This window comes from Protopterus annectens, chromosome 8.part0, assembly GCF_019279795.1.
Source record: "Protopterus annectens isolate FY-2018-M chromosome 8.part0, PAN1.0, whole genome shotgun sequence".
Taxonomy (NCBI): Eukaryota; Metazoa; Chordata; order Ceratodontiformes; family Protopteridae; genus Protopterus; species Protopterus annectens.
The window spans coordinates 922,421,713-922,449,515 of NC_056741.1; the positions used below are offsets into that span (position 1 = coordinate 922,421,713).

The 27,803-nt window shown below is 39.8% G+C and overlaps 1 protein-coding gene and 1 pseudogene across 2 annotated transcripts in view; both read right to left on the reverse strand.

Moving 5' to 3' along the window:
- The window catches only part of LOC122809158 (suppressor of tumorigenicity 14 protein homolog), a 1,180,509-nt gene extending 1,159,944 nt beyond the window's left edge, over positions 1-20,565 (reverse strand). Inside the window, exon 1 of one of the 2 annotated variants that reach the window (XM_044080444.1) lies at positions 19,994-20,565. In XM_044080444.1, coding sequence (XP_043936379.1) covers positions 19,994-20,023 — 30 coding nt within the window. In that variant the 5' untranslated portion in view covers positions 20,024-20,565. Of the gene's footprint in view, positions 1-19,855; positions 19,885-19,993 lie in introns of those variants that run through there. The other variant, XM_044080445.1, reaches the window with a different exon arrangement.
- A 6,684-nt stretch (positions 20,566-27,249) lies between these two features.
- Positions 27,250-27,474, reverse strand: LOC122809846 (annotated as a pseudogene).
- Between the last annotated feature and the right edge of the window lie 329 nt (positions 27,475-27,803).

Consider the following 27,803-nt stretch of genomic DNA (forward strand, 5'->3'; position numbering starts at 1 on the left):
CAGATTAATACAGTATACGGAGCCAATATATTAGTGAAAGAACATATTCACAACATATCTAAGGGAAAGCTTCAAGTTCCCCGTAACAAAGCCATATGTGCAGAGATACATATGCAGAATCGCTTTGCCATTTTGAAAAGTAACAAAACAAGGAGCGCTGCAACAGACTGCTAAAACATCCTTATACATTAATTTAGATAAGTGGTAGCAGAACAGATGTAGGTCTGAACTAACTGGACCATGGCAATCAAGTCCATTGGGAGGTGTGACATGTTGCCAAACTGGTAGACTTTTTCATATTATCATTAGAAATATACTTCAAGCAAAAGGTACATATAACTGAGGAGAAGGGAAATGTGCATTACTAAACTATGATAGCAAGACATACTATTACAATCTCCACAAAATGCTTTCAGTTACAGGTCGCTACAGCAAGATTTGACATTAAAAAAATCAGTATCACTTTTTTTTTATTTTGTGCAGGAGGTACTAAAGCACTAGATTTGTACAGTACCTTTCAGTCCAACACAACTTATTTAAAAGTTGCACTATGGAAATATAAGGCTTACTGTGGAGTACTTGGATGAAACTGACTGTAGCCCTGATAAACTGGGTTTCATTGCAACCTCTTTGAGATAGGAGACATGAAGTGAAGGGATGCTGGATTACTTTCCAAATAGGATGACCCATTAGGTGGCACAATGTGCAAGCCCAAAACCTCAGGTTCCAGTTGCATCAGCCTGCAATAGAAGGTACTGCACAATACCTTTTAGTCTGCATGAGGCTGAAGAGGCAGGGCCTACAGCAAAGCCCGAGTCTTCATGCATGACTGCCCACTAGTATCTAACCACTGGCAGGGGGGGGTACAGTTGTGGGAGCAGGATAATCAAGGCAAGGTGGAAAAAAGTTTGCGGCTTATTCTAAGTGAAAAGAATGGGTACAAGGTTGTTGTTACTACATGTAGGAGAGAGTTACACAGTGTATTGTGCATTTCATTAAGTAAAATACATAACCTCCAAGGAGTAAAAAGTTCCAGAAGACAATTAAAACAAATGTGAGAGATTAAAATATTTACAGTACTACATATCTGGATATTATACGAACAGAAATCCAGTTAATTCAAAATCTACCAGAAAAGACAGTAGATGTGAAATGGTTATAGCAGAGTGAGCATGTACATTAAACATACTATTGTTCATACAGTAATTAGAAAAGATAAATTACAGCAATCACATTTCAAAAATGTTCAAATCACAAAAAGGATTACTCATTTAACTGTAAAGAAAGTGTTTCCTGATACAAAAATCTAATTTCTCTGCTGCTTTACATGTAACTTAAATTTAATTGATAGAGACAAATGGTTTATTGGATCAATTGGAATGTTATTAAAAGCTAAAAATAAATACAAGACAAACAATGCATAAAAATACAGAATTATATGAATGAATCAAAACACCAGAAAAGGGAGAAGGGTAATTCATTGCAGCAGAAAAGTGAAGAAAAAGGAAATTATCTTCAAAATAAGTAGAATAAGCAGAACTAGAAGTATAAAATGTGACTAAAAACTAAAATTAGTTGAGTCATATAATAAAATGTGTACAATATACCAGAACATTTCCAAAACTGTAAATAGATAGGACTATCATCTGAATTTAAAATACCTGATTTTTGGTTTATGATTTTAAGTCAGGAAAAGAAGCTCCAAAGGGAGAATTACAAATAATTGTTTAGCACTACAAAAAGGTGGTTATATAGAACAGCCAAGTTAAAAAAAAAAAAAAAAAAAAAAAAATCATCCTAGATTTAATTTTTTTAACAGATTGTGCAATATATATAATTTTTTAATTACATTTTCAAAATGCTGAATATGAAGCCAGTCTTCCTTATTTATATTAAATTTGTTTCCATAGTCGTGGGTTCAGATTTTACTTAGCAAATTGTCCATTGTTTAAAGATATTACTTAGACACGAAATCAATTGCAACATTGATAAGTATTATACTGTTCACAGTTCTTAAGATTATTCATTGCATTACCTTCTCACAAATTTGTTCTTACTGAATTACTTAGTCCCGTTTTTCTTCTCTTTACTCACTAATCAGAAATGAACCGTCTATAAAGTTATAAAATATTATGTTAGAATATTTTATAATTATACCATGATCCCCCCAAAACGTGCACGCTGATTGGCCAGCGTGCCCGTTGTAAATCGAGTTATACTAATGGAAAAAGGTCCGGTCGCCCGGACTTTTTTCCATTAGTATAACTCGTTTTTTTTAAACACTGTCTCGCTATGTTAAATGGGTTTAACATAGCGAGACAGCTTTAAAATAAGCAACGGAGATCTCCGTTGCTTATTTTAAAGCTGTCTCGCTATGTTAAACCCATTTAACATAGCGAGGCAGTGTTAACGGAGAAAGCAAGATCTCCGTTGCTTTTTAGTCTCGCTATGTTAAATGAGTTTAACATAGCGAGACAGTTTTAAAATAAGCAACGGAGATGTCCGATGCTTATTTTAAAACTGTCTCGCTATGTTAAACTCATTTAACATAGCGAGACATGAAAAAAAAAGCAACAAAGATCTTGCTTTCTCCGTTGCTTTTGCTCACAACTCTGATGTACCGCGAGGCGCAGTACATCAGAACTGCCGCGGATCCCAGACATCTGCGGAACGGCAGTAAACAGGCATTATACTATGCCATTATTTAAGATAAGTAACAGTTTCTTTTCTTAAATAATGTCATATAATAGTAACACGCCTGGGTGTGGGTAATGCTAAATTACCACGGTTGGCTTTGTTTGGTCCTCGGGCCCTCGGGACCAAACCACGCCAACCGTGGGTAAATTTAGCATTACCCACACCCAGGCGTGGGTTATTGCTATAATAAACCAATAGGTTAAGATAAAAAAAACAATGAAGTAAAATAAATTAGATTAATGTAAATCAGCAACAGTATCAGTGTAATACATTTTTTTCAACAACATCTTTTCTTCTACTACAAGACTAGAATATGATATGACGTAAAAATGTTCCTCATTAACTCACCGTATTAAAAGAAAGACAAAAAGCAAACCAATGTGATTTTCAATATACATGTTCACTGACCATCATAATGCCTTTAGCCAGATTGTATACAAAACAGCCCGTGAACAAACGGCATATCCCCCAGGGAGGATGACATAACCATGTGAGAACTGCTGCTCTAGGTTATGTCACAACAACACAAACTTTGTTTTTCCACCTTCTACACCTGACTATACATTTCAAAATAAGGTTTTAAAACCATAATCTGGTGGGTTGTCTCTGCATGTACACAGTAGCAATGCTGTAAATTTATGGTTTCTCTGTCCATCTTTGAAGAGAGTGCTGGAATTTTTTTCCCCACCGTGACTTGTACTGCTAGCTACTAAAGCTTCACACATCTTTATTCTAACTTGTTGCATATTCACTCATCTACACAATGTACCGAGTCATTTCATCCCCAGCTGACCTATAGAAGGTCATACACCTAGCATAGCTTGCATTTTCCTTTTCTAGTTTGAACTAGACCTGCAAATATAATGCAGGTTGTGATGGATTCCTGCCTTTAGTTCTCTGTATTTTCAGTTGCAAAAAACAAGTAAAGCATATAGTGGCTGCCTGTTCCTCACCATCATGAGAAACAGGTGAATTAAAATGCATCAGCGCTTTGTTAATCCTATTGTGTCACAGCATTCTAGTATGCTGCTTATTATGCTGTTAGAGGGGGGAGAATTACCTCTGGACTCCTGCTAACCAACACACCTTAGTACCAAGCCCCACTGTCCCCTATTTGGGGTACTACAAAACCTAAACTACACTTTCTTCTAGTGTTAGACTTGTTACAAATGGCACCCAGTCCTTGGATATTCTATGCTATTTCTCAGGTATTGATTCCTGAATACTACTGTTTTAACCAAACTTCCCTGTTTTGTGTGCAGCCGGCTTATACAGTCCTTGTGAATAACCTGAAGCAAGACCTATAGGAAAAGGGGCTAAAATAAAAATATTACAGCATTCGATGCCCCACAAATGGCCCAGTAATCATGGAGCCTCAATCCCCACCACTAGCACCAGTGGGGGACATACATTGGGAGGATGACAGGTACACACTATTTCCAGATGCAGCTCACTGCATCAAGTGCAATTTCCCTTAAGAGCACACAGAGACCACAGTCAGTCTAGGGCTGGTTTCTCCCTCTTTCTCCAGATCCCCAGTAAGACTCCCCATTGGCACAGCTATAGATTTGAGTCCTTAGCCAGGGCTCCAAGCAAAGTCCTCCAACACTCTCTCTATCCAACCAGTGCTTTGTGTCCCTGCCCAAGTAGCGGACTCCTCCTGGAGATCCGTTTTACACACACAGGAAAGGCTGGTACCAGTTTACTAGCTATGCCCCCTTCTGTCCAGACTATAAAAGTTAGTTATTACTGCTACCAGCAACCTCTTTATCAGCTACTTTAAGGCCTTTAACAAAGGGTGTCCAATATTACTGTATAATGTTACTAGCAATACAAATGGTAGTTTGACCACGAGCAAGGCTATTAGGAACAGCCCAGACAATGTCACCAAATAAATATGCAAGTCCTCTCAGAACTTAAATATGTCCCACAGATAATCAGCCACAATGAAAGGTTTAAATATATTTAATAATAATTAATAAAGAACAAGAAAATACTACATAAATCACAGTAACAGAGTTAAAATCACAGGAAATACTGCAGGACAGTCTCAGATAAAGAAAGCATCTAAACTATACTTCATTATATTCCTGGCTGAATCTAAGATAATTACTATACCCTAGTAAATTTATTTACAGGCAACAAGGCAGATTTGGCGAGTGGATCTTGATGTCAGGTCAAAGAGAAAATACAGAATATTCTCTCAGAGTTCTTAAAATTAATATCTCAAATATTACTGCTGGGACAGCTTGCAGAATGACATCTTTTCTGGTCATCTGACTCTATCCCAGGTAAACCCCCTGTTGATGCAGCTGTTAGCATTTAGCATCTACCGTGAAAATACATAGACAAGGCTTTTCTTAGATCCAAGGCAGATCCTGGAAGTCATAAAAAAATAAACACTTGCGTTAGGCAGAGCCCCTCACTAACTCTCTTCAAGAGAAATCTTGATGAGTGGATGGGAGATCGTAACTTTACCCAAGGGGTCACATCTGTGTCACTACTAGACAGGGGCATAGTAAACTAATTCTATTATATAACGGGACCTTCACTGTGTCACTACTAGACAGAGGCACAGTATTCTAAATCTATTCTGTGCATTTATGTACCATTTCATGGGGTGGCGAAAGCCACATCACTATGGCTAGGCTTACAAATGCCCCAGGGCAGATAGCCTAGTACTAAACTATAAAACTATAAAAAAGTGATTGAGCTCAGTTATAAACTGAGCAGAGGGTAGGAAGCCTGCTCTGCTCAGCCTCGCCCCCCTACTCCCAATTCCCACCGAACCCCTCTTACTCTAATATTATACTTCGTGCATACACATTTCACTTGTGACTCGTTACAAAAGCTCTCCCCAAATGACCTTCCTTGCTACTACTATAAAATACACACCAGTTTATCTCTTTTTAATTTTTAGCCCAATTCCCAACTATCTTGTTCCCCTCCCATACTGCTTTCCACTACATAAGTGAGACCTTCCCTAATAGTACCCATCTATTCCACAGAGCATCTTTTCCCAAATAAACCCCTATTTTTCTTATTCTGACTAAATTATTATACTCTAGCCTTTAATACCCATTCCTTACATTCCAGACAAGATACTAGGACAACATACCTCTCTTCCTTTACAGAAGATACTCCTCTCCTACCTTTCAGAATCCACCATCTCCGAATCTATTATTGCTCATTTTCTTCTTCATTGCTACTTCCCCAGTACAGCACATCTATAAAATACAGATTTTTGTACTTAATTAGGTTACTCTTCTCCTACTGTGCCATCTTTCATCCTACCATATCATCTCGCAACATCTCTCCAACTCTGTCCCAACCATCTATCCATACCTCCCTCTTTACACTCTCCACACATTGCACCAAACCTATTTAATATTGCCCCTTCACCTTTATTCCAAATACAGGCTAATTATAGGCTAATTAATTGCACTTCAGCTCACAGGCCAATTAATTGCACTTCAGCTCAAACCAAAACAAAATTAAGTGCAAGAATCTTCTCCAGAAAACAAGTATGTCATTATTCCCAAATATACTAAAATCCTTCTAGGAGGAGATATTCACCCTAATCCTGGCCCCACCCATCACAATGAACACAAAGGTAATTCTGTCTCACATACTTCTGTAACCCAACAGCCAATCCGCAACCCTAGTGATTTCATTTTTGCTGTAATTATGTTAGAAGTACAAAGTAATAAAACTGCTGAACTACATGACTGGATTACACAACATAAACCTGATGTTCTCACTGTAACAGAAACTTGGCTTGACTCTGAAGTTATATATCATCATCCATAATGACCGTATAAAAAGAGGAAAGGTGGTGATATTGCTTTAATATTTCCCAACACCTACCACATTTCCATTTACAGCAAACAAACACCAAAATTCAATTCAGCAGATGCCAGGTTTTTGTGATATAAAAAAATTAGACCACAATAAAACATTTCAAAACTTTTCCCACTTTTAATGTTACCTATAACCTACCTGTACACTTTAATTGAAAACAAATCCGTTAAGGGAAAAAAAATATATAAAAAACGTACAATAAGCTGGTTACATAAAAGTGTGCACAGCCTTAAACTAATACTTTGTTAAAGCAACTTTTGATTTAATTACAACATTCAGTCTTCTTGGGTACACACCTACCATCAATTAAAGAGACCCTGATTAACCCCAAATAAACTTTAAATGTCAGAAAAATCCTACTAGGACAACTGCTCAGTTGCCTGCTACAGCAAAAGCCATGGTTCACAGAGAGCTTATAAAGCATCAAAGGGATCTTATTGTTGAACGGTATCAGTCAGAAGAAGGGTACAAAAAAATTTCCCCAACATTGGATATACCATGGAACACAGTGAAGACAGTCATTAAAAAGTGGAGAAAATATGGGACAACAGTGACGTTGCAAAGAACTGGATGCCCTTCCAAAAGTAATGAAAAGACAAGATGAAAAAAGACCTACAGCAACACTAAATGAGCTGCAGGAATTTCTGGCAAGTACTGGTTGTGTACTACATGTGACAACAATCTCCCATATTCTCCATATGACTTTGCTATGGGGTACGGTTGCAAGATAGAAGCCTTTTCTTACACAGAAAAGCATCCAGGCCCAGCTAAAATTTGCAAAACAATACATAAAGTCTCCCAAAAGCATGTGGGAAAATGTGTTATGGTCTAATGAGACCAAGGTTGAACTTTTTGGCCACAATTCCAAAAGGTACGTTTGGTGCAAAAGCAACACTTTATATCACCAAAAGAACACCATCCCCACAGTGAAGCATGGCGGTGGCAGTATCATGCTTTGGGGTTGCTTTTCTTCAGCTAGAACTGTGGCTTTAGTCAAGGTGGAGGGAATTATGAACAGTTCCAATACCAGTCACTTTTGGCCCAAAACCTTCAGGCGTCTGCTAGAAAGCTGAAAATGAACAGGAATTTCACCTTTCAACATGACAATGACCCCAAGTATACATCCAAATTAACAAAAGAAAGGCATCGCCCGAAGAAAAGTTTTGGAATGACCCAGCCAGAGCCCAGACCTAAATCCAATAGAAAATATGTGAGGTGACCTGAAGGGGTCTGTATTAGTACAGCAATGTCTGCTATGAGCAAATACCATTTGGGCAACACCAAATGTGCGAATATGAGAAACATCGCAAGAATGAACAGAGATTGCCATTGGGAATTCTTCCCTTTACTTCAATGTAGTGCGATCTCAGAGTTTGTATATTTAAGTAGTGGGGGTGCAGGGGGGCTTGCCCCCCTGCATAAGACACTTTAACAGTTTGCCTGTCTCAGGTTTTTTTTTTGGATTCGTAATTTTCAAACTTTGACCATATGGTGTCGACCATATGGTATACGGAGTTTGAAGCTTTCGTTCCGATAATATAGACCCGATCTGAAGAGGGCTGTGCACAAGAGAAGCCCTTGCAATCTGACAGGATTGGAGTGCTATTGCAAGGAAGAGTGGGCAAATATTGCCAAGTCAAGATATGCCTTGCTGATGGTACCAAGAAGACTAAATGCTGTAATTAAATCAAAAGGTGCTTCAACAAAGTATTATTTTAAGGGTGTGCACACTTATGCAACTAGCTTATTGTACGTTTACTTTTTCCCCCAACAGATTTTTGTTTTTCTTGAACTATTGATTGGCTGTAACAAATGACACCTCATTTGTTACAGCCAATCAATAGTTCAATACAAAAACAGAATGCATAATTCATGGGTTCAATGTTCTTGGGAGTTTTAAAAATATGTGTTGAAAGTAGTGCAGTAGCCAGGAATCAAACCCAGGTCAACTGCTTGAAAAGCAGCTGTACTCACCACTGTACTACACAATCAGCACTAAACATAACAGCTCAAATAAAAGGATATATAGATTTCAAAATAATATGAAGCACAACCCTAAAAAAAAGTTTGGACATCCATTAAAGAAATCTTACATCCCAGCCAAAAATTCAACCGAAACCCCTCTCCCGATAACTCACCACTCGAAACTGCAAAACAGTTAAAATCTTTTTATTGACAGTATAGCATCTCTAACCAAAGATTCCTCAACATCTTATCCCAGCCCTGCCCAAAAGCCACATATCACCACATCCACTTTCACCTTCAAATCTGTGCCCCCATCCTATATAAAACTACTCTTAAACCATGCTTTTCTTCAGCCGATTACCTTCCAAGCGAGTACCTAAAATAGCAGCAGATCCTGTCTCAGTCCTTATAAAGGTCAGTCCAGGAATCCCACTTTCCCTCTTTCTCTGGGAAAAGTCAAGCACTATCCCTCTGCACAAAGGAGGACATTCAACAGACACAAATTACAGACCTTTAGCAATCATCTCCCCTCACTAAAATATCTCCTGCAGGAAGACCTCCTATCCCCTACACAACATGGCTTCTATCCTTCCAATAGTACTAGCATTGCCTTTCTAACCTATATAGATACTGTCAAAGCTAGAGAGAATGGCAAATTAGTCTCTTCCTTATTTCTAGACTTGTCAAAAGCATTCGACACAGTTTGTCACAGCAAACTTCTTCACATGTCCTCACTAGACCTCTCAGCCCACCCTTCAATGGTTCAAAAGCGACCTGTCCAATAGGTGTCAGGTCAGTAAAATGGCACTTAAAAGCTCTCTTTCATCTCCCAGTCACCACTGGTGTACCACTAGGTTCTATCCTTCGTCCCCTCCACTTTAAAACTTTCACCAACACCCTCTATACTTCCACACAACAGGCCACCCTAATACAACATGCACACGATTCCACACTCATTCGTACATCTGACAATGTGCTACACCTCTAAAACATTCAGGAAGCTTTAGCAGCCACTGAAACATGGCTTTACAACTTATACTCAACCCAAAAAAGGTCAAACTACAACTTTTTTCCCCTATGTCCACCTTTCATGAAAGAACTAAATTTAAAGTCCTCTCTTGATAATACAACCATTGAAGTCATTTCTCCTTGCAAACTGTTAGGGGTGATGGTGGATGATGATTTTACATTTAAGCTGCAAATACAAAAGTGCATAAGAAAAACTCATCAAAAACTAGGGATGCTTTACAGAGCCAAAAACTCTAGATGCAACTGAAATTACACTTGGCACTACTTATCTCCTCCCCAGTCTTCTTTATGCTGCTCCCATCCGTACTAACCTCCAGGCTTCACAAAAAGTAAAACTTGAGCAATACTATAACAAAGTTGCTAAATTTGCAGCACATACCCTTTTCAGAACCCACCGCTGTATAGCACTGAAAAGCCTAAACTGGTTAGAACTGCCCCCATCAACTAACATACACACAGCTTCTTACCTCCTATAAAATTATCCAGCATCCATCTGCCTGTCCAGCACTACACATTCTACACAACTATGTTCTCAGTCATTGCAATCCAGTGACCAAAAACTTCCATCTATAAAACCTAGTAAATCTGCTGGGCATAGTCTATGCTTGTACATGGTTGCCAATGCATGGAACTCCTGTATCCATCATATCTATACCCATCTTCCCATCTTTCAAAACCAGTCGGACATCTTAGCTAAAATCTGGCTCTGTTCTTGCTCAAAACCAGGATAACCTCTATCCCTAAATGTGAAAAAGCACCTTTTCTTACCTTATACCTCCTTACTCTCCCTTCTTCACTCTACTCTGACTTTCTCTTTATATATACCATAAGCCTGCCCCCCCCCCCCCACACACACACACACACACTTCATATTGCAATTCCAATTTGTATTAGACTAACTTACCTTTAATTTCTCTGGAAACTGCCTAAAATTTCTCTATTAAATGATTGTCAAATATCTTGTACTGATTTTTAACCAATGTTTTCATATGATGACTAATTTTTATTTATTTACACTGCAGATGTTTTATTTTTGAAAACATTGTAAAATTACTTAAAATGTTTTGTAATAATTTGCAGCTTTTCTCCCCGGGCCTGCATTGGAAATGGGCATCTACCCAGTCGGACTTTGTTTTGGTAATCAAATGTTAATAAATAAACTACACAAATGTATATAATTTTTAAAAAAATGTCAGCGTAATCAAATAAAAAATGGTATCAAGATGCATTTTCAAATTCATCATCTTACTACACAAAATAATTAGTCTTTTGTGGTTACTTTTCAGTTATAACCCACCCCCAAGGCCAAGGATAAATGCATTAATTATGATCAGTAAAGCTTGAATAAAAAGTCATTTAAATTACTTAGTACAAAGCAAAATGCAAAGCCAATATAACATAGACTTCTGTTCCTCTTAAGTCAATATGTTTGCACGTGAAAGCTGTTGGGTTGAACAGTACTCATTAGCCAATGCAAGGAGGAGACAGCAGTCAATGCAGCCATTCATCAGTACAAATAAGTCACCAGCACAGGGCATGACAAGGAAAGGAAATGAACCCCAAAGGTAGGGCAGTTCTACAGGTAAGAGGTATCTAGAGAGCAGCTATATTTCATAAAGTTTTACAGTATTGCGGTCATAAAAATTCTGCATGATTTTCAAAAATTCCCCAAAGTAAAGAGGACAGTATGCTAGATAGCTGGATGCAGTTCTAAAGATGTTACCATCAGTCTGCAGGCTGATGGGGAGGGGGTGCAGGTTTTGAACCACCAAACTGTCCTAGAACCACAGTAGAGCAAAGGGAGAAAGCCATACTTATTTCAGACACAGTAAATGGGCTGCAGCAGAAGTACTGTTTATTATTCTTGGTGTGAAATGATATGTTCCACTGCAAAGTTAGAGCAGTCCAGCCCAGTTTGCCCCCCTGCAACTCAAATTCAGCTCAAGCTGCTCAGTCACATGTTAAATCCATGTGGTCTGCAATGTAACTCACTTAACTCCTGATGACATTGATGATACAGACATGTGGGAGGCACTCACATCTGCTAATTCCAGTCTTTCAGCTGAAGAATGTACTCCTGAGTGCAGATCCCCCTTCACTCCATGCCATCCATTATTCCCTGGTGGCAGAGAAGAATAAAGCCCAGACTATGAACTAGGTGACCACAGTTAGATTACGGTTATGAATGCCTTTCAAAACTGGCACTGGGAAAGAGGGGAATAATATGAGCTGCATCAATGGGATGCATGGTCTGGCCTATGACTGGGAGTCGGAGACCACAAGGGAACGCCAGCTTCAAAGAGGATGGGGCAGCCTTGAAAAGTTGTGTTGTTTATGGAAGTGACACACCTTAACTGACTCCCGTTACACTCCCAACCCTGAAGTCTACCAGTCATGTGCTGTGGAGACTTGTGGGTCCTCTCCAAAAGCAAAAATCTCTTTATCCCTAATGACGGCTTCTCACTCCTGATGATCAGTGTGCCAGGGCATCTGAGAGTGAGAGCATGATGGCCAGGAGGAGGAATGAAGAAAAAATCCCTCACTCCATTGCAGGATGTGCTTCTCTGCCATTCCCTTCAACTTGTGAGGGGATGAAAATGGTATCTACTGGGAATGGTCAGATTATGCACATTTTTATCCTCAAGAGCTGTTTTCCTTGGTATATTCTGCTGTGTCATGTGACAGCTTTAAAAAAAAAATTGCAAATATCTGAAGGTTGATGCTTTTTCTAAATGACAGAGCTTCATGAGCGGGTATCAACATGAAGTGCTCAAAGTAAAACACTGTTTCCAAATCAAGAAGATGTCAAATATCTCCTATGGGATCCTTTCTGCAATAGATACTAAGCCTAAACTGACAATACTGGAAAAGCTTAATATGCAATTGCTAAAAGTCATGTACTTTATTGGGGGGGGGGGGGGGGTTGAAGCCGTCTTCTGAAATGGTGACTGGCTTATAATGTTAAATATATTATCACTGTATCTACATGCAGAGCATTTACATTACAGCAGCAAAGGCAAATAACTAATTTCAAGAACTTGTCTATCAGTTACACAATTTCTTTCTCCACTGCAGGGCCAACTATTTAACAGAATTAGCAATACTGAAAACATTAAGCATCCCTGAAATATACAATGTCTGGGGTCGGGGATGAAGACTACATTATAGGAACTGGGTACACAGTTCAAAAAATTGGAAATGCCCTTGCACAACAGTATAGGTAGATCTAGCACCGATCGCTTACAGAATATGATCCTGAGTGGTGAATAAACAAGTTGGGAGAAGAATCAGGCAATAAGCCTGTGCACTCTTCAGCATTTCTAGGAAATTAAACTTTAGAACCAATACTACTACATTTTAATAGCAGGCTCATGCAATCAGTACTAATGTTAATTTGTTACTAACAATGTCTTTCAGCTTCTCCCGTTAGGGTTTGCCACAGAAGATCACTGGTCTACAGATTGATTGGCAGTGGAGTTTTTATGGTGTCAGACTGCCAGCCCGGCACCCTACCTTTACAGAAGGCGCACACACACACACACACACACACACACACACACACACACACACACACACACACACACACCCCATGTCTTTACAACTCATTTGACTGCAGGGAGGACATGAATACTCCACACGCAAGGTGTTCCAGCCGAGAATCGAACCAGAGAACCTTTTGCTGTGAGGCGACAATGCTAACCATTGCACCAGTGCGGCCAACATGATAATGTAATTTGTTACTATTCTAACATAATATACAAGATGCCATTTTAGGAGGTAATCTTGGAAATTAAAAGCAACATTCACAAACATTGCATATGGTTGTGTAGGGCTGGCATTTGAAACACTATGTACCAGAGCCCTACAGTATTCAAAACAGCACCTAAAACCACTTAGAATGTATGTACATGATACTGCATGCCCACTCCAGAAGATATCCAAATGAACTGATAACCATTTGAAAAGTCATGATGCACATGAGTGTGTTCCAAAATACAGGATGGTCATTTCTTTTCTTGCAATATTCACTTTTCACTGAGATATGGTGATCTTGGAGTTAGTATACTCAAAGTTTGGGGTGTGGTGAACTTTACCCCCACAGGGCTTGCTCCCTGCAAAAAAGGAGAAGCGCCATGCTAAAGATTCACACTTCTAAATTTTCTGCCTTTTTTTGGTCCGCTGGAAATCGAGTTACAAGTGTCGCCATTTCAATAGGGAGTCAATGTATTCCCCATCATCAGCTGTGACTCGTACACACTGTACAGTAGGGGCCGAAACATGACTAACTGCAGGTGAACACCATCAAAAAGACTTAAAAAAATGTCCCTAGTGACTCTGGCAATCAGTAGTCTGCTAATCATGTCACTTTGACTCTGGCAATCAGTAGTCTGCTAATCATGTCACTTGAACATCTGCAACATGACACAAAGGAAACTGCCATATCACCTGGCATTTGATGTAATCCTAGTTATGGATGCATTGAAAGTAGTGAGGGAGCTGATGGCTCTCTTCCAATCTCACATTAAACATTAGTGAGCACAGCACGTACTATCATGTGTCTTGAGTAGTTCAGAGTCCAATTCTCCTTATTGTACATTCTGTAACCACATCTACGTATGGTTCTTATTTGTGCTGATACCACCTGCCAATCACTTCACCCTCATGTCATCTTCCACTCGTTAACTTCCTAACTTCATGTTACCTCCATCATCTCCAGCCCTCCATTTATATATTTTTTATGCCCACCAATTTCTAGGTTTACACCAACTCTTCTATATCCCAATGCCCTCCATTTATATTTTTTTATGCCCACCAATTTCTAAGTTTACACCAACTCTTCTATATCCCAATTTTAACTACAAAAATGTGGCATGACTGTAGGCCACTGAGTCATTATACAGGCATTGGAACCATAGGGAGAATGGGGCTGTCCCCCACTTTAAGAAGCTGCCCTAATGTTTCCTGCTCCAATACTCAAAGCACGATATGCAACAAAGAAAAGAAACAAACAGAGGGGGCCAGAGAGGAAATTGCAAGTAACAATCATTTCGTTATGGTAATCTTTTAAGTATGGTTTACATTCATTTAGCATCCGTTTGGAGTTTTACTAGTGGCTGGATTAGTATTGGGTAGTGAAGTAATTTTTACTGAGATGCCACACCTTAGTATTCCTGTGAATAGTATGCATAATGACATTTCTTCTTTTCCTGGTTTCAGTTGTTTAGCAGCTTAATGGGGGTTAAATAGCGGCTGGATTTTAAGCAGCATAAGATTAAACAAGGGGGACGTTTTGATTTATTTTAGGTACCATTCTCTTTTTGTGGGTACAATCTGTGTAGTTTTAAAGGTTCAGTTTGCTGTTGACCTCTCGCCCACCATGTATGCATCTGTACTCTCAAACACTGAATATGATTACTGGCAGCAGCCTAATAACAGGGATGTGGTGCTGGAAATGGGTGGACACTATGGGTGGGTGTGTGTATTATCTATCTATAGCCTGTGTGTGCCAGGGAAATAGTAAATAAATATCACAGTTGTTTGTATGGTATGGAAAGTAACTGCATCCTGTTAAAAATCAAAACAGATGCCCCACTTAGTCTACTACTTCCTCATATCTGGCATTACTCTGCTTCTTGCCCTCAGGAACTGCAGGAAATTAACCTAAAAGTGTGCTACCAATTAAGTGTTTAAAGTGGATTTCCATGATGCTATGTATGGTGATTTGCAATAATCAATCAGTTAGGGGTGACCTGGGGTTGCAGGAAATTATCGTTACATTTTCCTGTAATGCTTATGTAGTTTTTTCAGCTTTTTTTCATAACCCCTACATGATTTCTTGAGATTTTGCAAGCATTAGTGAACAAGCTGGGGATGACCTAATGCTGCAGAAAAATTGGTGGTATTTTTTCCATCATTTTTTGTTGTTCTCTACAACTGCAAGGATTCCTTTCTGAGACCAAGTAGATTTTAACAAAATAACACTAATGAATGTTACTAGAAACGGATGGAATTAAACATGGAGTTATTGGGCCATTTTGTTTTAACTAATGGACAGACAGTAGTTACACATATACCCACTACTGAAAAGATCTTTATTTAATTTACTGATATTTGTTTACTGGGGAAAAGTCTGACTGGTCACAGGTGCCTTTTTTCAGTGGAGGCCTTGGGAGAAAAGCTCCAAAGGCATCATATTTAATCCAATCAAAATTTACAACAATTTTATAAAATAGTCTATAAAATTTGTATTAATATTCACAAACAAATTTACAAGCCTTGTACTGAGACTTTACAGACAGAAGAGTAGTTTATAAGATAGGTAGTGTAGTTTAAAGGGTTTTGTTACACTAAGATTTGCACCGCTGTATCTGGTGCAGGAAGCGCCGATTAGGATCTTCATTCCAATGGCAATTTCTTTTTACTCCAAAATGGAAAAAAGGAAAAGCCTTTCAAATTTTGTTTCTGCCATGCTGATGCCCCTGAGAAGTAAGGGCAATCTTCAACCTCAGTGACATCAACTCAAGAAAAATGTAGGCTGGTTCTCTAGACTTTAATGGATGACACCTGTCCATTAAAGTCTATGGAGCAATGCCTGACATGACATCACTGGGGAAAACACAATTTATTTGGGCTGTAGTTTCAAAAACCACAACTTTACAAAGCTTTTTATTACAAACGACAACCCAAATAAAATAGATACTGGTAGACTGACAGACTGCATTGAGGAACTTGACTCACCAGATGCCACAAAGCATTTAAAAAAAAAAAAAAAAAAAAAACCAAGACTGATGTATTCGAGGAGATGAGCATGTCGAGTGTTAGCCAAGAAGTAGAGATGGAATATTAACTTAGTTGTGCTTATTAGAAGTCATAGTAGTTTAAGAAGTACAATAAAGTAAGGTACAAGAAGGGGATTAGCAGGTTAAGCGATTTAGTGCTTTAAAGGGCAGCGTATAAGAAAGATGATTAAGGGTATTAAAGACAGGGACAAAGCCAGGAGGCAGAGAACATTAAATAATGCCTCTATGCCGCATACTACCTGTACAATGTGGCTATTCAGATAGGCAGAGAGGGTCTCCCAAGATGTAAAACTGATTTGCAGATTTTGCCCTTTTCATGTCATTAAACACTGATGGTATTTCAGACCCCTGACGTTTGTGGAACTTAATACCAGTTCAGTAGCCAATAAAAACAGCTCCAGCTCATCTTGGCCACCAGTTGTAACCAAGCTCACAAGAAAACAGCATATCTTGATACCTTGCAACTAAACATTTTCCCCTTCAGAGTACAGCTTTTAGAAACCAATCTTGAACTTTAGCAGAACATTGTCCTTGGAAGAAGGGAGACCGTCTATTTGTGAGACAGAAGTGGGCCTTGCCTTACTGGGAGTGGGTAATATGCATTCTACAGCTCTCCCCTCTTCTCTGACTCTGTGTAGGTAAAAATCACTGAACAAACTATTAACAGCAAATGAGGAATTACTAATAAAGCAGATTGTAATAAATTCCAAGCTAAGAATTTAGATATTGTTTACATTACGTCCCATTGCTTGTAATTAGTACATTTTTGCTACCTGCACACACACACAAAATGGGAGTGGCCTAATGGTCAAGGTATTTACCTCAAAGAGACAAGATATAAGGTTTGATTCTCGCCCTTGATCACTATCTAATATTTATCCATTGTCTGTTTATATGTACATTATATATACACACAGATGATCTATACATGCACTCACAAAAAAGTATATCTATTCAGAAATACACTGAACATTCTTTATTACTGTTGTAAATACTAAGTCCATGTACAGTACTGCTTGGACATTAATGAAGCTTTATTTTCCAAGACTCTCTGGAAAATACTCCACCACCCACTTGCCCGAATATCCCAGAAAGCAAGAGTGTGAATGAACTCACTTAAGCCCCAGTGACTGGCAAAATCCCCATACCATCACAGCAATCATCACCTCACTCACCCTCGTTAGCTATCCTGGGCCAGCCTCCATGGTCACAGATATCTCTCAACCTCTCTGGACAAAGCCATGAAAAAAGTGGTACAAATAGGGACAATTTTTAAATATTGCTCTTACAAGCTTAGGTTTTGAATTAGCAAGAATTTTCTGAAGGTAATGAAGTCTAAAACTCAAATGTCTGTCATTATTTTCCAACTTCAGTCTTTAATGATTTGCCACTAATTTGCCAGAAAAAAAAACACAATTGTATGAAGAACTAACCAAAAATGTAAAGCAAAAATCTGGACATTCTGTGAAAATCTGTACAGTTGAGAGGTAGTCTTCAGGTGCCATATATTACAAAGCATTATGGCTACACCTGGAGATCAAGCATGCAGAGACTTGTTCACCTTTCAAAACCAGGGCACAATGTTTTTAATTTAGAAGTAGAGATGCACCCTTCTCACTGAAAAGAGAAACCCTTAAAAAGAAAACTAAATTTAAGCTTTCTCTCACTGCAAAACAACTAAAACTTTTTTTCATTGACTAATGCAACATTTTTCATGAACAAATTAACAGTGAACAGTCATGTTAGCAATTGTTATGCCCATGTTACTAAACTCTATTTTTGGTAAGACAGCAATATTTTCCCCATTTTTACTTAAAGATAGCACTGAGAAATGCAATATTTCCAATAAAAATATAATTACAAAAAAGATTACATTTTTTGGAGAAGGAGTCATTTTATTTGGTAACTGCTCCCTTACACAGCAATCAGTGCTATCTAAATGACACATTTGAACGTATATTGCCTGTGCACTGTGCATATGGGAACAAAGAATCAAACTCAGGCCAAAGAAAATATAGTGGCTCAAAACCTTAACCATCTGTGCTTATACAGTCATTATGCGGACAATGAATGGAAGGACTGTCATGATGGAACACTTTGTTGAATGAATTTCCTTGTTCTTATATTTTCTTGTCACAAATCAAAAGTCTAAATCAACTATAAATAGATGTTGTTGCAACATATTTCAGAAAGTGTCCAATTTATACTACAGAATCATGAAGCTTCATTCACACAGAGTGTGATCAAAAGATTTAGATAAAAGGGGAGTATTTTTTATTCATCGGTATTTTAGCCAACTTGTCTAGGCCAAGTAACTTTACAGACCGGGGGGGGGGGTTGGGGGTCAGAGGTCTTTTACTAAAAGAACATCAGAAAAGCTAAAGATTTACAGGTGGATATCTCACTATTAGGCCTGTTTCCAGTTTTATTACTCATTTATTTTGATGGCAGGGAGAATTCAGCCCATCTAGCCCCATTTGCAATGGAGGCCTGGAAGGAAGCCAGCCGGAGCAGTAACTGCCTTTTTTTTTCAATAACACAGAAGGATAAACCTAGATTCAATCATGTCATATTATATAGAAGGCAGAATGTAAGAGGCAAACTATAAAATGCATTTAGTGGAATGTGACATACTAGCAATTAATCACATGATATATTATTATGATATCAAAAGTCAGGCAAACAATTTTTAAAGGACCGGGAGGTATTCAAATGTCCAATAATCTCAAATTCAGTATTTGGAGTGTATAAAAGATGTACAAGTTAAAAACATACAGAGTATGTACACATGAAAAAATGTAACTAGACTGTACAAGGCAGGAGCAATTGGAAAAGAACTTGTGCTAGAGTGAGACTGTAAAAAGAGAGAGGGGAGGGGTAAAACTGTACAAAACATTTTTGGTAGAGGAACAGTATGACTGTTAGGGCAATAAAGGAGAATGAAAAGAGAAGGACTGAAACAGGGACGAAAAGTGCCAACTTGTAGCAGCTTCAAGTATCTGCGGTTTCAACCCATTTTACTGAAGAACAGTGTACATAATCTGTGTGAAACAGGGACGAAGTGCCAACTTGTAGCAGCTTCAAGTATCTGCGGTTTCAACCCATTTTACTGAAGAACAGTGTACATAATCTGTGTGAAACAGTGACGAAGTGCCAACTTGTAACAGCTTCAAGTATCTGCTGTTTTAACCCATTTTACTGAAGAACAGTGTACATAATCTGTGTTAGTTCTACAGATGTGCACCTCTACAAACCAGTCCAACACACACTAGGGTGACAGCACCAGACCACATTATATCAGAAAACTAATGTACCACATAATGGAAACTAAAATACCCTTAGGGGGAATACCTCTTCAAAGATTACTGCTAAAGACTTTGAAAGCCTGAGCTTTTAAAATATTACACTCAAGCATAAAATGAAAACGTACTTACCCCAGCTTTGTATTTTACAGTTGATCCCATAAAATATTCCATTCGAGCATAAAATGAAAACGTACTTACCCCAGCTTCGTATTTTACAGTTGATCCCATAAAATATTCCATTCAAGCATAAAATGAAAACGTACTCACCCCAGCTTCGTATTTTACAGTTGATCCCACAAAATATTCCATTCAAGCATAAAATGAAAAAGTACTTACCCCAGCTTCGTATTTTACAGTTGATCCCATAGATTTTCTTCTTTTCCCTCTTCCTTAGTTTATTTCCTTTCAGGTTCTAATAATATGAACTGTACCTTTCCACTGAGGCAATTGAAAAACAGGTAATGTTTATTTCCCTCTGCTTCAATTCTAGAAGAACCAAACCAAAAATTCCAGTTGCGTATGTTCTAAAATATCATCCTCTTTTCTTGATAGCTTTTTTACTCTCCAAAACCACAAAGTCTAAACTGCAGTGATAACAGAATATATCCAAAGTGAAAAAGCACTAAAAGAAAAAAATATCTACAATGAAGTGATCATCTCTTAACATCTGTTTGGAGTTAAGGTGACTGCTAATAGAATCCAGGTAAAATGTATTCTGCTGCCCGAAGAGGAGTTGCTGTTCTTTCTCTTCCTTCTGCTCCACTCACTTATTCTGTGCTTGCAAAACTTGTTCAGGTGTGGTCTAACAAGTTTCAAAGATTCCAGCCTTAAAGGTACAACACTGCTCAGTCCTGCATAGTATGTCTACATTAACACCCTCAGTATCGATGACAACATCACACCAGCTCATTCTCTTCCTTATTTTTTCTTCCCAGTTGGGGCAGTAATTACACTAGGCTGCAGGAAGTGGGGGTGGGGCTGGCACAACCAAAGATGGTCTTGGTTATGTTATTTACTTAACCCTTTCATTTCCAAGCTTGCTGCTCACCATCTTGCTAGAAGCCACAATTCCTGTGTTGCATTCACATTGTAACACTAAATTATTTTTACAAACTCTGAAAACTTTCTCTGAGTAAAACAAAAATCGTATCTGTTTATTTATTTACCTAGAATGTTTGCTGATAGTTTATCTTCAACAACGTTATTATTGTTTATTCTGAAACTTCATTGTAATTGTACGCATATTTAAAAATGATGTACATGGACAGCAGTGCCTTTGTCTATTTAAAAGGCTACTCAGACTGTGTAATATACCTGTTTAATATAGTAATGACTCCATCATTTAGTGCACAACTTACTTTGTAAGGTTCTTCAGAGAAGAATTTAAATTTCAGTTTGGAGTCTGGACAGCTGGCAAACACAGACGTTCTAAATGACTGGACTGGAGTTAATTATTGCAGTTAAGTGAACTGGAGCACCTGTACAATGTTTTAATCACAAACTAGTTGAATCAAATTATTTTTATTCTGTCTCTCTCTCTCCCCATCCTTTTGGTCCATCCGGTACTGACTTCTCCTTGTGCACTGTAATGTTGCTGATGTTGTTCGTGGTTCACTGTTACAGTCATTACTGTAGGGTTCTTCCTGCTGGCAGCAGCCCTTGATCGGCCAGAGTCCAAAGTCGGTTCCGACGTCGGCTGAAGTCGCTCCTGCCCTGACGTCAGTGTGCCAGGGGTATAAAGACCTCAGCCGACGCCATTTTCCCCAGTCTTTCTTGCCGTGCGGTGCCCGTTGCAAAGCAGTTCGCAAGTGCAGGTCGGCCGACTCCTGTTTATTTTTGGTGGCTTTTGAATTGAAGACTTCTTCTTTTGAGCTAAGTACCCCGTTGGGGAAACCTTTTTCTTGCTCCAGTCCGATGTCAGAAAAAGTTAATAACTGTATTTCTTGTGGGAAGCAAATACCTCATAAGGATTTTCACTCTTACTGTATACCTTGCTTAGGTCCTGACCACGACGTAGCTAACTGTAGGTTTTGTGCTAAGTTTAATCAATGCACTATTAGGCGTAGGTACGATTTTGCCTTCCATTATTTTGGAAAAAGATTTAATTACAATATGTCGTCGGATTCTTATCTGGCTACTGCAGTATATAAGAGGTGCAAGGATAAAGACAGGCCTCCGAGGTCCAAAGTGGATGACTTTATTCAACCAGAGCCAGTTGCCGGTTTGGCTGTCGTCAGTGAGGTGCTTTCGCAGCCCCTGTTGTCCGCCACTTTTGAACCGGTTTCCTGTACCGACTCCCATGAGGCGATGGGGCCTTCAGACTTTTCAGGGATTGGACCTCCAGATATTGCTCCCTCAGATGGGTCTGGAGCCGCTGTGCAGGCATCGGCTTCTGAGGGAGTTTTTAGGCCTACACAGCTTCATGTACAGATGACTCCCGTTTTGCAGTCAAGGACAAAGGCAAAGACTAAGGCTCCGGCAAAGACAAAGCAGCATGCACAGGCACCTTCTGTTCAGGGCCCTAGACCTCAAAGACAGATTCTTAGAATGGCTGAAGACCTGTTAACTATGATCAGGGGTTCTCATCCCCCTCCTGACAAGAGACCTAGGCTAGAGCCAGATTATGATTCCTCAGATCAAGTTTTGATTTCTTCTGCTTCTTCTTCTGAGCAGGATTATTCCTTCCCTCCTTATGAGGATTCTGATGCTGAAGAATCCCTTCCTTCGGCCTCTCCTCCTGAGGATTATTTGTTTGGGAAAACCTTGCATGACATGAGAGAGCATTTTCACTGGGAAGGGCAGGAATACTCTGAATCTAAAAAAAGGCTTAGGGATTTTCTTCTGCTTCCACAGCATAGACCCCTGGCTATTCCCCCTGTATTGGACATTGTGGATGATGTTTTTACGGAGGCATCTCTCTCTCCTGATTCTTTTCCTCCTGCTCCTGTCAAACCGGATAGGTATTATAGGGTTCCAGATTCCCACAAATATCTTTTTAAGAATCCTTCAGCTGATCCAGAAACTATTTCTCAGGGCCCTAAAGGTGTTAAAACAGCCTCTGCTAAGAATCCTATTCCCTCTGACCGAGAGTCCAGAGCCTTGGAAAGATGGGGCAAAAAAGTTTATACTTCTGCTACATTGTCTATTAGAGCTTTGAATTGTCAATTTCATATGTTAAAATATCAGCAATACCTTTTGTCTGTGTTAAAGCAAAAGATGTCTGCTGTTTCTGGTGGTGCAGACAATACGGAATTACAGGATTTATTGCATGCTACTGAGCAGGTGGGTAAACATACCCTGCACTGTGATTTTGATTCTTTGGAGGCTTCTTGCAGGGCTGCAGCAACTGGTGCAGTTATTAGAAGGCATGCTTGGTTAAAGGAGCAAAGTTTGCTGGAGCAGATTAAAGCAAAGATTTTAGATGCCCCTTTGCAACACAATGTTCTGTTTGGGGCCAAAGCTGAGGAAGTATTGAAGAAAATGGAAGACAAAGCCAGATCTATGCAGATGGTTAAAGATTTTCTACAGGTACATCCCCCTAGATTTAGCAGGAATTGGCCAGCTAAACCTTGGTCCTTTCCGAGCTCGGACAGACCTCAGAGGGGCAGATACAGGCGTTCCAGAGGTAGGGGTCAGGCACAGCCCCCTTTCAGAAATAAGCAGTGGAGTGCCCCCTCTCCCAAGGAAGGGGAATATAGGTCACAACCTTACAGGAAACAGTCATTATGACTCTCCCTTACTAGCTCCAGGGGCTCCCCTCCTGGATGCGCCTTTGGGAGGAAAAATCTCTCTTTTTTATCACAATTGGAGCCGCATAACCCAAGACAAATGGGTTCTGGACATAGTTTCAAGGGGTTACAGGTTTCATTTCCATTCCTTGCCAAAATGAAACGGATGGCCAGATCTGCCAAAGCATCAATGGGCAGAAGCACAACGGCAAGTTCGGTCCCTCATGGATATGAGGGCCATAGGTTTGGTACCAGATTCAGAAATGGGGCAAGTGTTTTATTCAAGACTTTTCCTGGTTCCCAGGAAGGAAAACGCATGGAGACCAATCCTGGACCTTTCCGTATTGAACACCTTCCTAGAAATTCCAAAATTCAAGATGCTCACTCTGCAGCAGCTGCTGCCTATGCTGAGCAAGAACGCTTGGATGGTGACTTTGGAGTTGAAGGAGGCTTACCTGCATATTCCCATACGGCAAGAGTGCAGAAGATACCTGAGATTCAAAGCGGGCTCGAGGCATTACCAGTTCTCTGTGCTGCCCTTTGGCTTATCTACTGTGCCCAGGGTCTTTACAAAGTGTCTGGCATCAGTAATGGCATTTTGCAGACAGAATGGAAATCAAATATACCCTTATCTGGATGATTGTCTCATTCAAGCGGACGACAAGGAGACTTTACTTCAGCATCTAGCATTTGTGCAGCATCTTCTCTTGTGCCTAGGGTTCACGGTGAACCTAAAGAAATCAAACTCGGTGCCCACGCAGCAAATTACTTTCCTGGGTTCGCTTCTGAGCTCTACAACCCAGATGGCTTATTTGACACCAGACAAAAAAGTGCAACTGGCTTCTTATTTCAAAAATCTGGCTTTAATGAGTCAGCTGTCTGCAAGAAAAAATCTGCAGGCTCTGGGTTACATGGCATCCTGCATTCTGTTAATACCATATGCAAGGCTGCATATGAGGAAGATACAGTGGTACCTCAAGAGTGTATGGTCTCAGCATTGCCACAGTCTGGAAACAGTTATCACAATTTTGCCTTGTCTCCAGCAGGAGTTTCTTTGGCGGGCAGAGGCCTGTCTCCAGAACAAGGGGAGGCCTTTCTGTCCCATTCCAGCCAATCAAGTCATAACGACGGATGCTTCGGATTATGCATGGGGAGCCCACATGCAAGGGAAATGTCTTCAGGGTGCCTGGACAAAGGACCAAAGGCATCTGCACATAAATTTGAAGGAGATGCTAGCTGTACAAAATGCCCTGACAGCCTTCAAAGATCTTATTCTACTGGGGCAATTACTGATAAAGACGAACAACACTGCAGTGATATGGTACATAAACAAGCAGGGAGGCTGTCACTCTTACCCCCTGTGCAGATTGGCCATGGCTCTGTGGAACACAGCACTAGCCAACAAGGTGGACTTACAAGCTCAATTCCTGCCAGGAAAGGACAACACTCTGGCAGACAGTCTAAGCAGAAATCTTTCGGATCCATACGAATGGATGTTGGATGTTCGGATATTCAGGATGATAATGGAGGCGTGGGGGTGCCCGGACATAGATTTTTTTGCATCTCCCCAAAACCATCAACTTCAAACGCTCTGCATGAGGACCTACCACAAGCTAAGATGGAAAGTGGATGCTCTTTCATTCAGTTGGAAGCACCTCTCAGTATATGCTTTTCCTCCTTTGCCTCTTCTACCCCGGATACTTCTGAAAATCAAACAGGACAGACCGCAAATGATTTTACTGGCTCCCAACTGGCCTCAGCAATTCTGGTATTCCACCCTGATGAACCTGGCTCAGGGTCCACCCTGGATTTTGCCACAACTTCCACATCTACTGCCTCAACGAGACAGCCAGATCCTGCACAGCCATGTCAAAACTCTGAATCTAGCAGCTTGGCAGATCCAGGGTCTTTAAACAGTTCTACCCTTACCAAACAGGTACTGGACGTAATTCTTGAAGCTAGACAGCCCAGCATCAGGAAATCTTATGCAGGTAAATGGAAAAGATTTTGCTCCTAGACTCAGGCCCAGGGTTTTGATTCTGCAGTTCCAAACATTCCTCTGATTTTACAATACCTAACAGAGATGTTACATAAGGGCCTATCTTTTTCATCTATCAAAATTCATGCTTCTGCTATTTCTGCACATTACAATACGAATCCCCCAATCTTTTCTCTTCCGTTACTTAAACAATATATGAGAGGGGTGAAGAATATAAGGCCTCCTTTAAGAGCACCAGTTCCCACTTGGGATCTCAACTTTGTTTTGGAAAAGTTAACTTTGTCTCCTTTTGAACCTGCAGCTTCCACAGATTTAAAGTTTTTATCATGGAAAACTGCTTTTCTTTTAGCCATTACCTCTGCCAGAAGAGTTTCAGAATTGCAAGCTCTCATGGCTGTGGAACCCTTTATTATTTTTCATCAGGACAGGGTGTCCCTGAGGACTAATCCCACCTTTATGCCTAAGGTGGTTTTGAAAGTAGCCTTGAATCAGACTATTCATTTGCCTACCTTTTATCCTAATCCTCAAAGTGAAGAGGAAAGTATTTTGCATTCTTTAGATATACACAGGCAGCTTCGTTTTTACCTGGACAGGACCAGGATTTTCAGGAAATCGGACCAATTGTTTGTGGCTTATGCTTCTACCTCACAGGGGAGAGCAATCACTAAGCAGACTATTTCTAAGTGGATTGCCCACTGCATCAAGTTCTGTTACTCTCATCATGGTAAACCTGTTCCTGTTAATGTGAGAACACATTCTACCAGAGCTACTGCCACTTAGGCAGCTTTTCTCAGTGGAGTTCCTACCAAGGAGATCTTAGAAGCTGCAACTTGGAGTTCTGTGCATACTTTTTCTAAGCACTACAATCTCCCTCTCTATTCCAAATCTAGGGCAGGCTTTGCCTCTGCAGTCCTGCAGGGTTTTGTGGCCGCCCCTTCTGTTCCTTCTCCATCCACCCTTTCTTAGCTTTGGGAGTCAACCCTACAGTAATGACTGTAACAGTGAACCATGAAGAACATAGTACAGTTGTGTACTCTTACCATAAATGTAGATGTTCAAGTATGTTCACTGTTACAGTCTGGGTTACCCTTCCTCCTGTCCCCTCTTTTGTTGTTCTTTGAGTGCTGTATGTGTCTCCTTGACATTTCTTTTTCCTCTGAGGTATTTTTGCTGGTGATATTTGGGAATGTTTTGGTTTATGTTTGCTTATTATTTTTGATTAAGCTTTTGGCCTTTATCTTTGGGCACCTGACATACATCTGGGGCAAGAAAAACTGGGGAAAATGGCATCAGCTGAGGTCTTTATACCCCTGGTGCACTGACGTTATGGCAGGAGTGACTTCAGTTGACGTCGGACCCGACTTTGGGACTCTGGCCGATCGAGGGCTGCTGCCAGCAGGAAGAACCCTACAGTAATGACTGTAACAGTGAACATACTCGAACATCTACATTTATGGTAAGAGTACACAACTGTACTTTTTTACTGGAATCACTACATATGGGGGCATACTGCAAATATATCTAATTTGCAAGTGGGTCATCTGTTTCCAAGGAGGAGATCCCCACAGTTACCTGGCTTGGTCCACCGTGTGGCAAGCTCAAAAGACCAGGTGCAGAGGGACATCATGCTGTGCCCAACTTGATTATACCAACATCCACACCTTGAGCTACCACATTGACACATACTGTTCTAATGAAACACCAAGCTAAAAAGGCAGTACCCTGAAGGTAAACAGAGTATACAGGTAAAAAGATAAAAATTCTTGAATTGCTCTACTTATTGGTGACTCCATTGTCAGGCATACAGACTGTACACTAACCAAACTAGCAAAGAAGAGGGTGATTGTCAGTTATCTATGTTTCCCAGAGATTGCCTCTCCTCTGGAATAAACTTCCAGTATAGGTTAAACAGAGCCCTTTGTTAACCCTTTTTAAACATAATTTGGACAATTGGATGGAAAATCTCAAATTCACTTCAGGGGTTTCACCCGTATCCCTCTTTGATAGGGGAAGTTGGTGCTGATTTAGATCTACTAATTAAACTGATAAGAACACTACACATGATCTTAGCCAAAAGGCTGAGAAGCAATATAACATTGACCATATGTCTATACCCTAAGGGAACAAGGTTTGATCTTGGCTAGGCTTGTAAGGGCCCTAGGGCCATTAGCCTAGTAACTGCCTATGAACCTATGAATCTCTGGCAAAGAATAGAATGAACATCTGTTGTCTCTTAGTGTCAGGATCAGGGACATCATTAGCATCCAAAATATAAATATGACCTTGTTATGTTTCTTACCATACCCCTCAAACTCTTTGAGCAACAAATTTGGACAAAGACATAAATAATGGGAGCAAATGCATCAAAATGGGGAGACATTTTAAATATTGCTCTTACAAAGTTATAAAGTTGATAGAA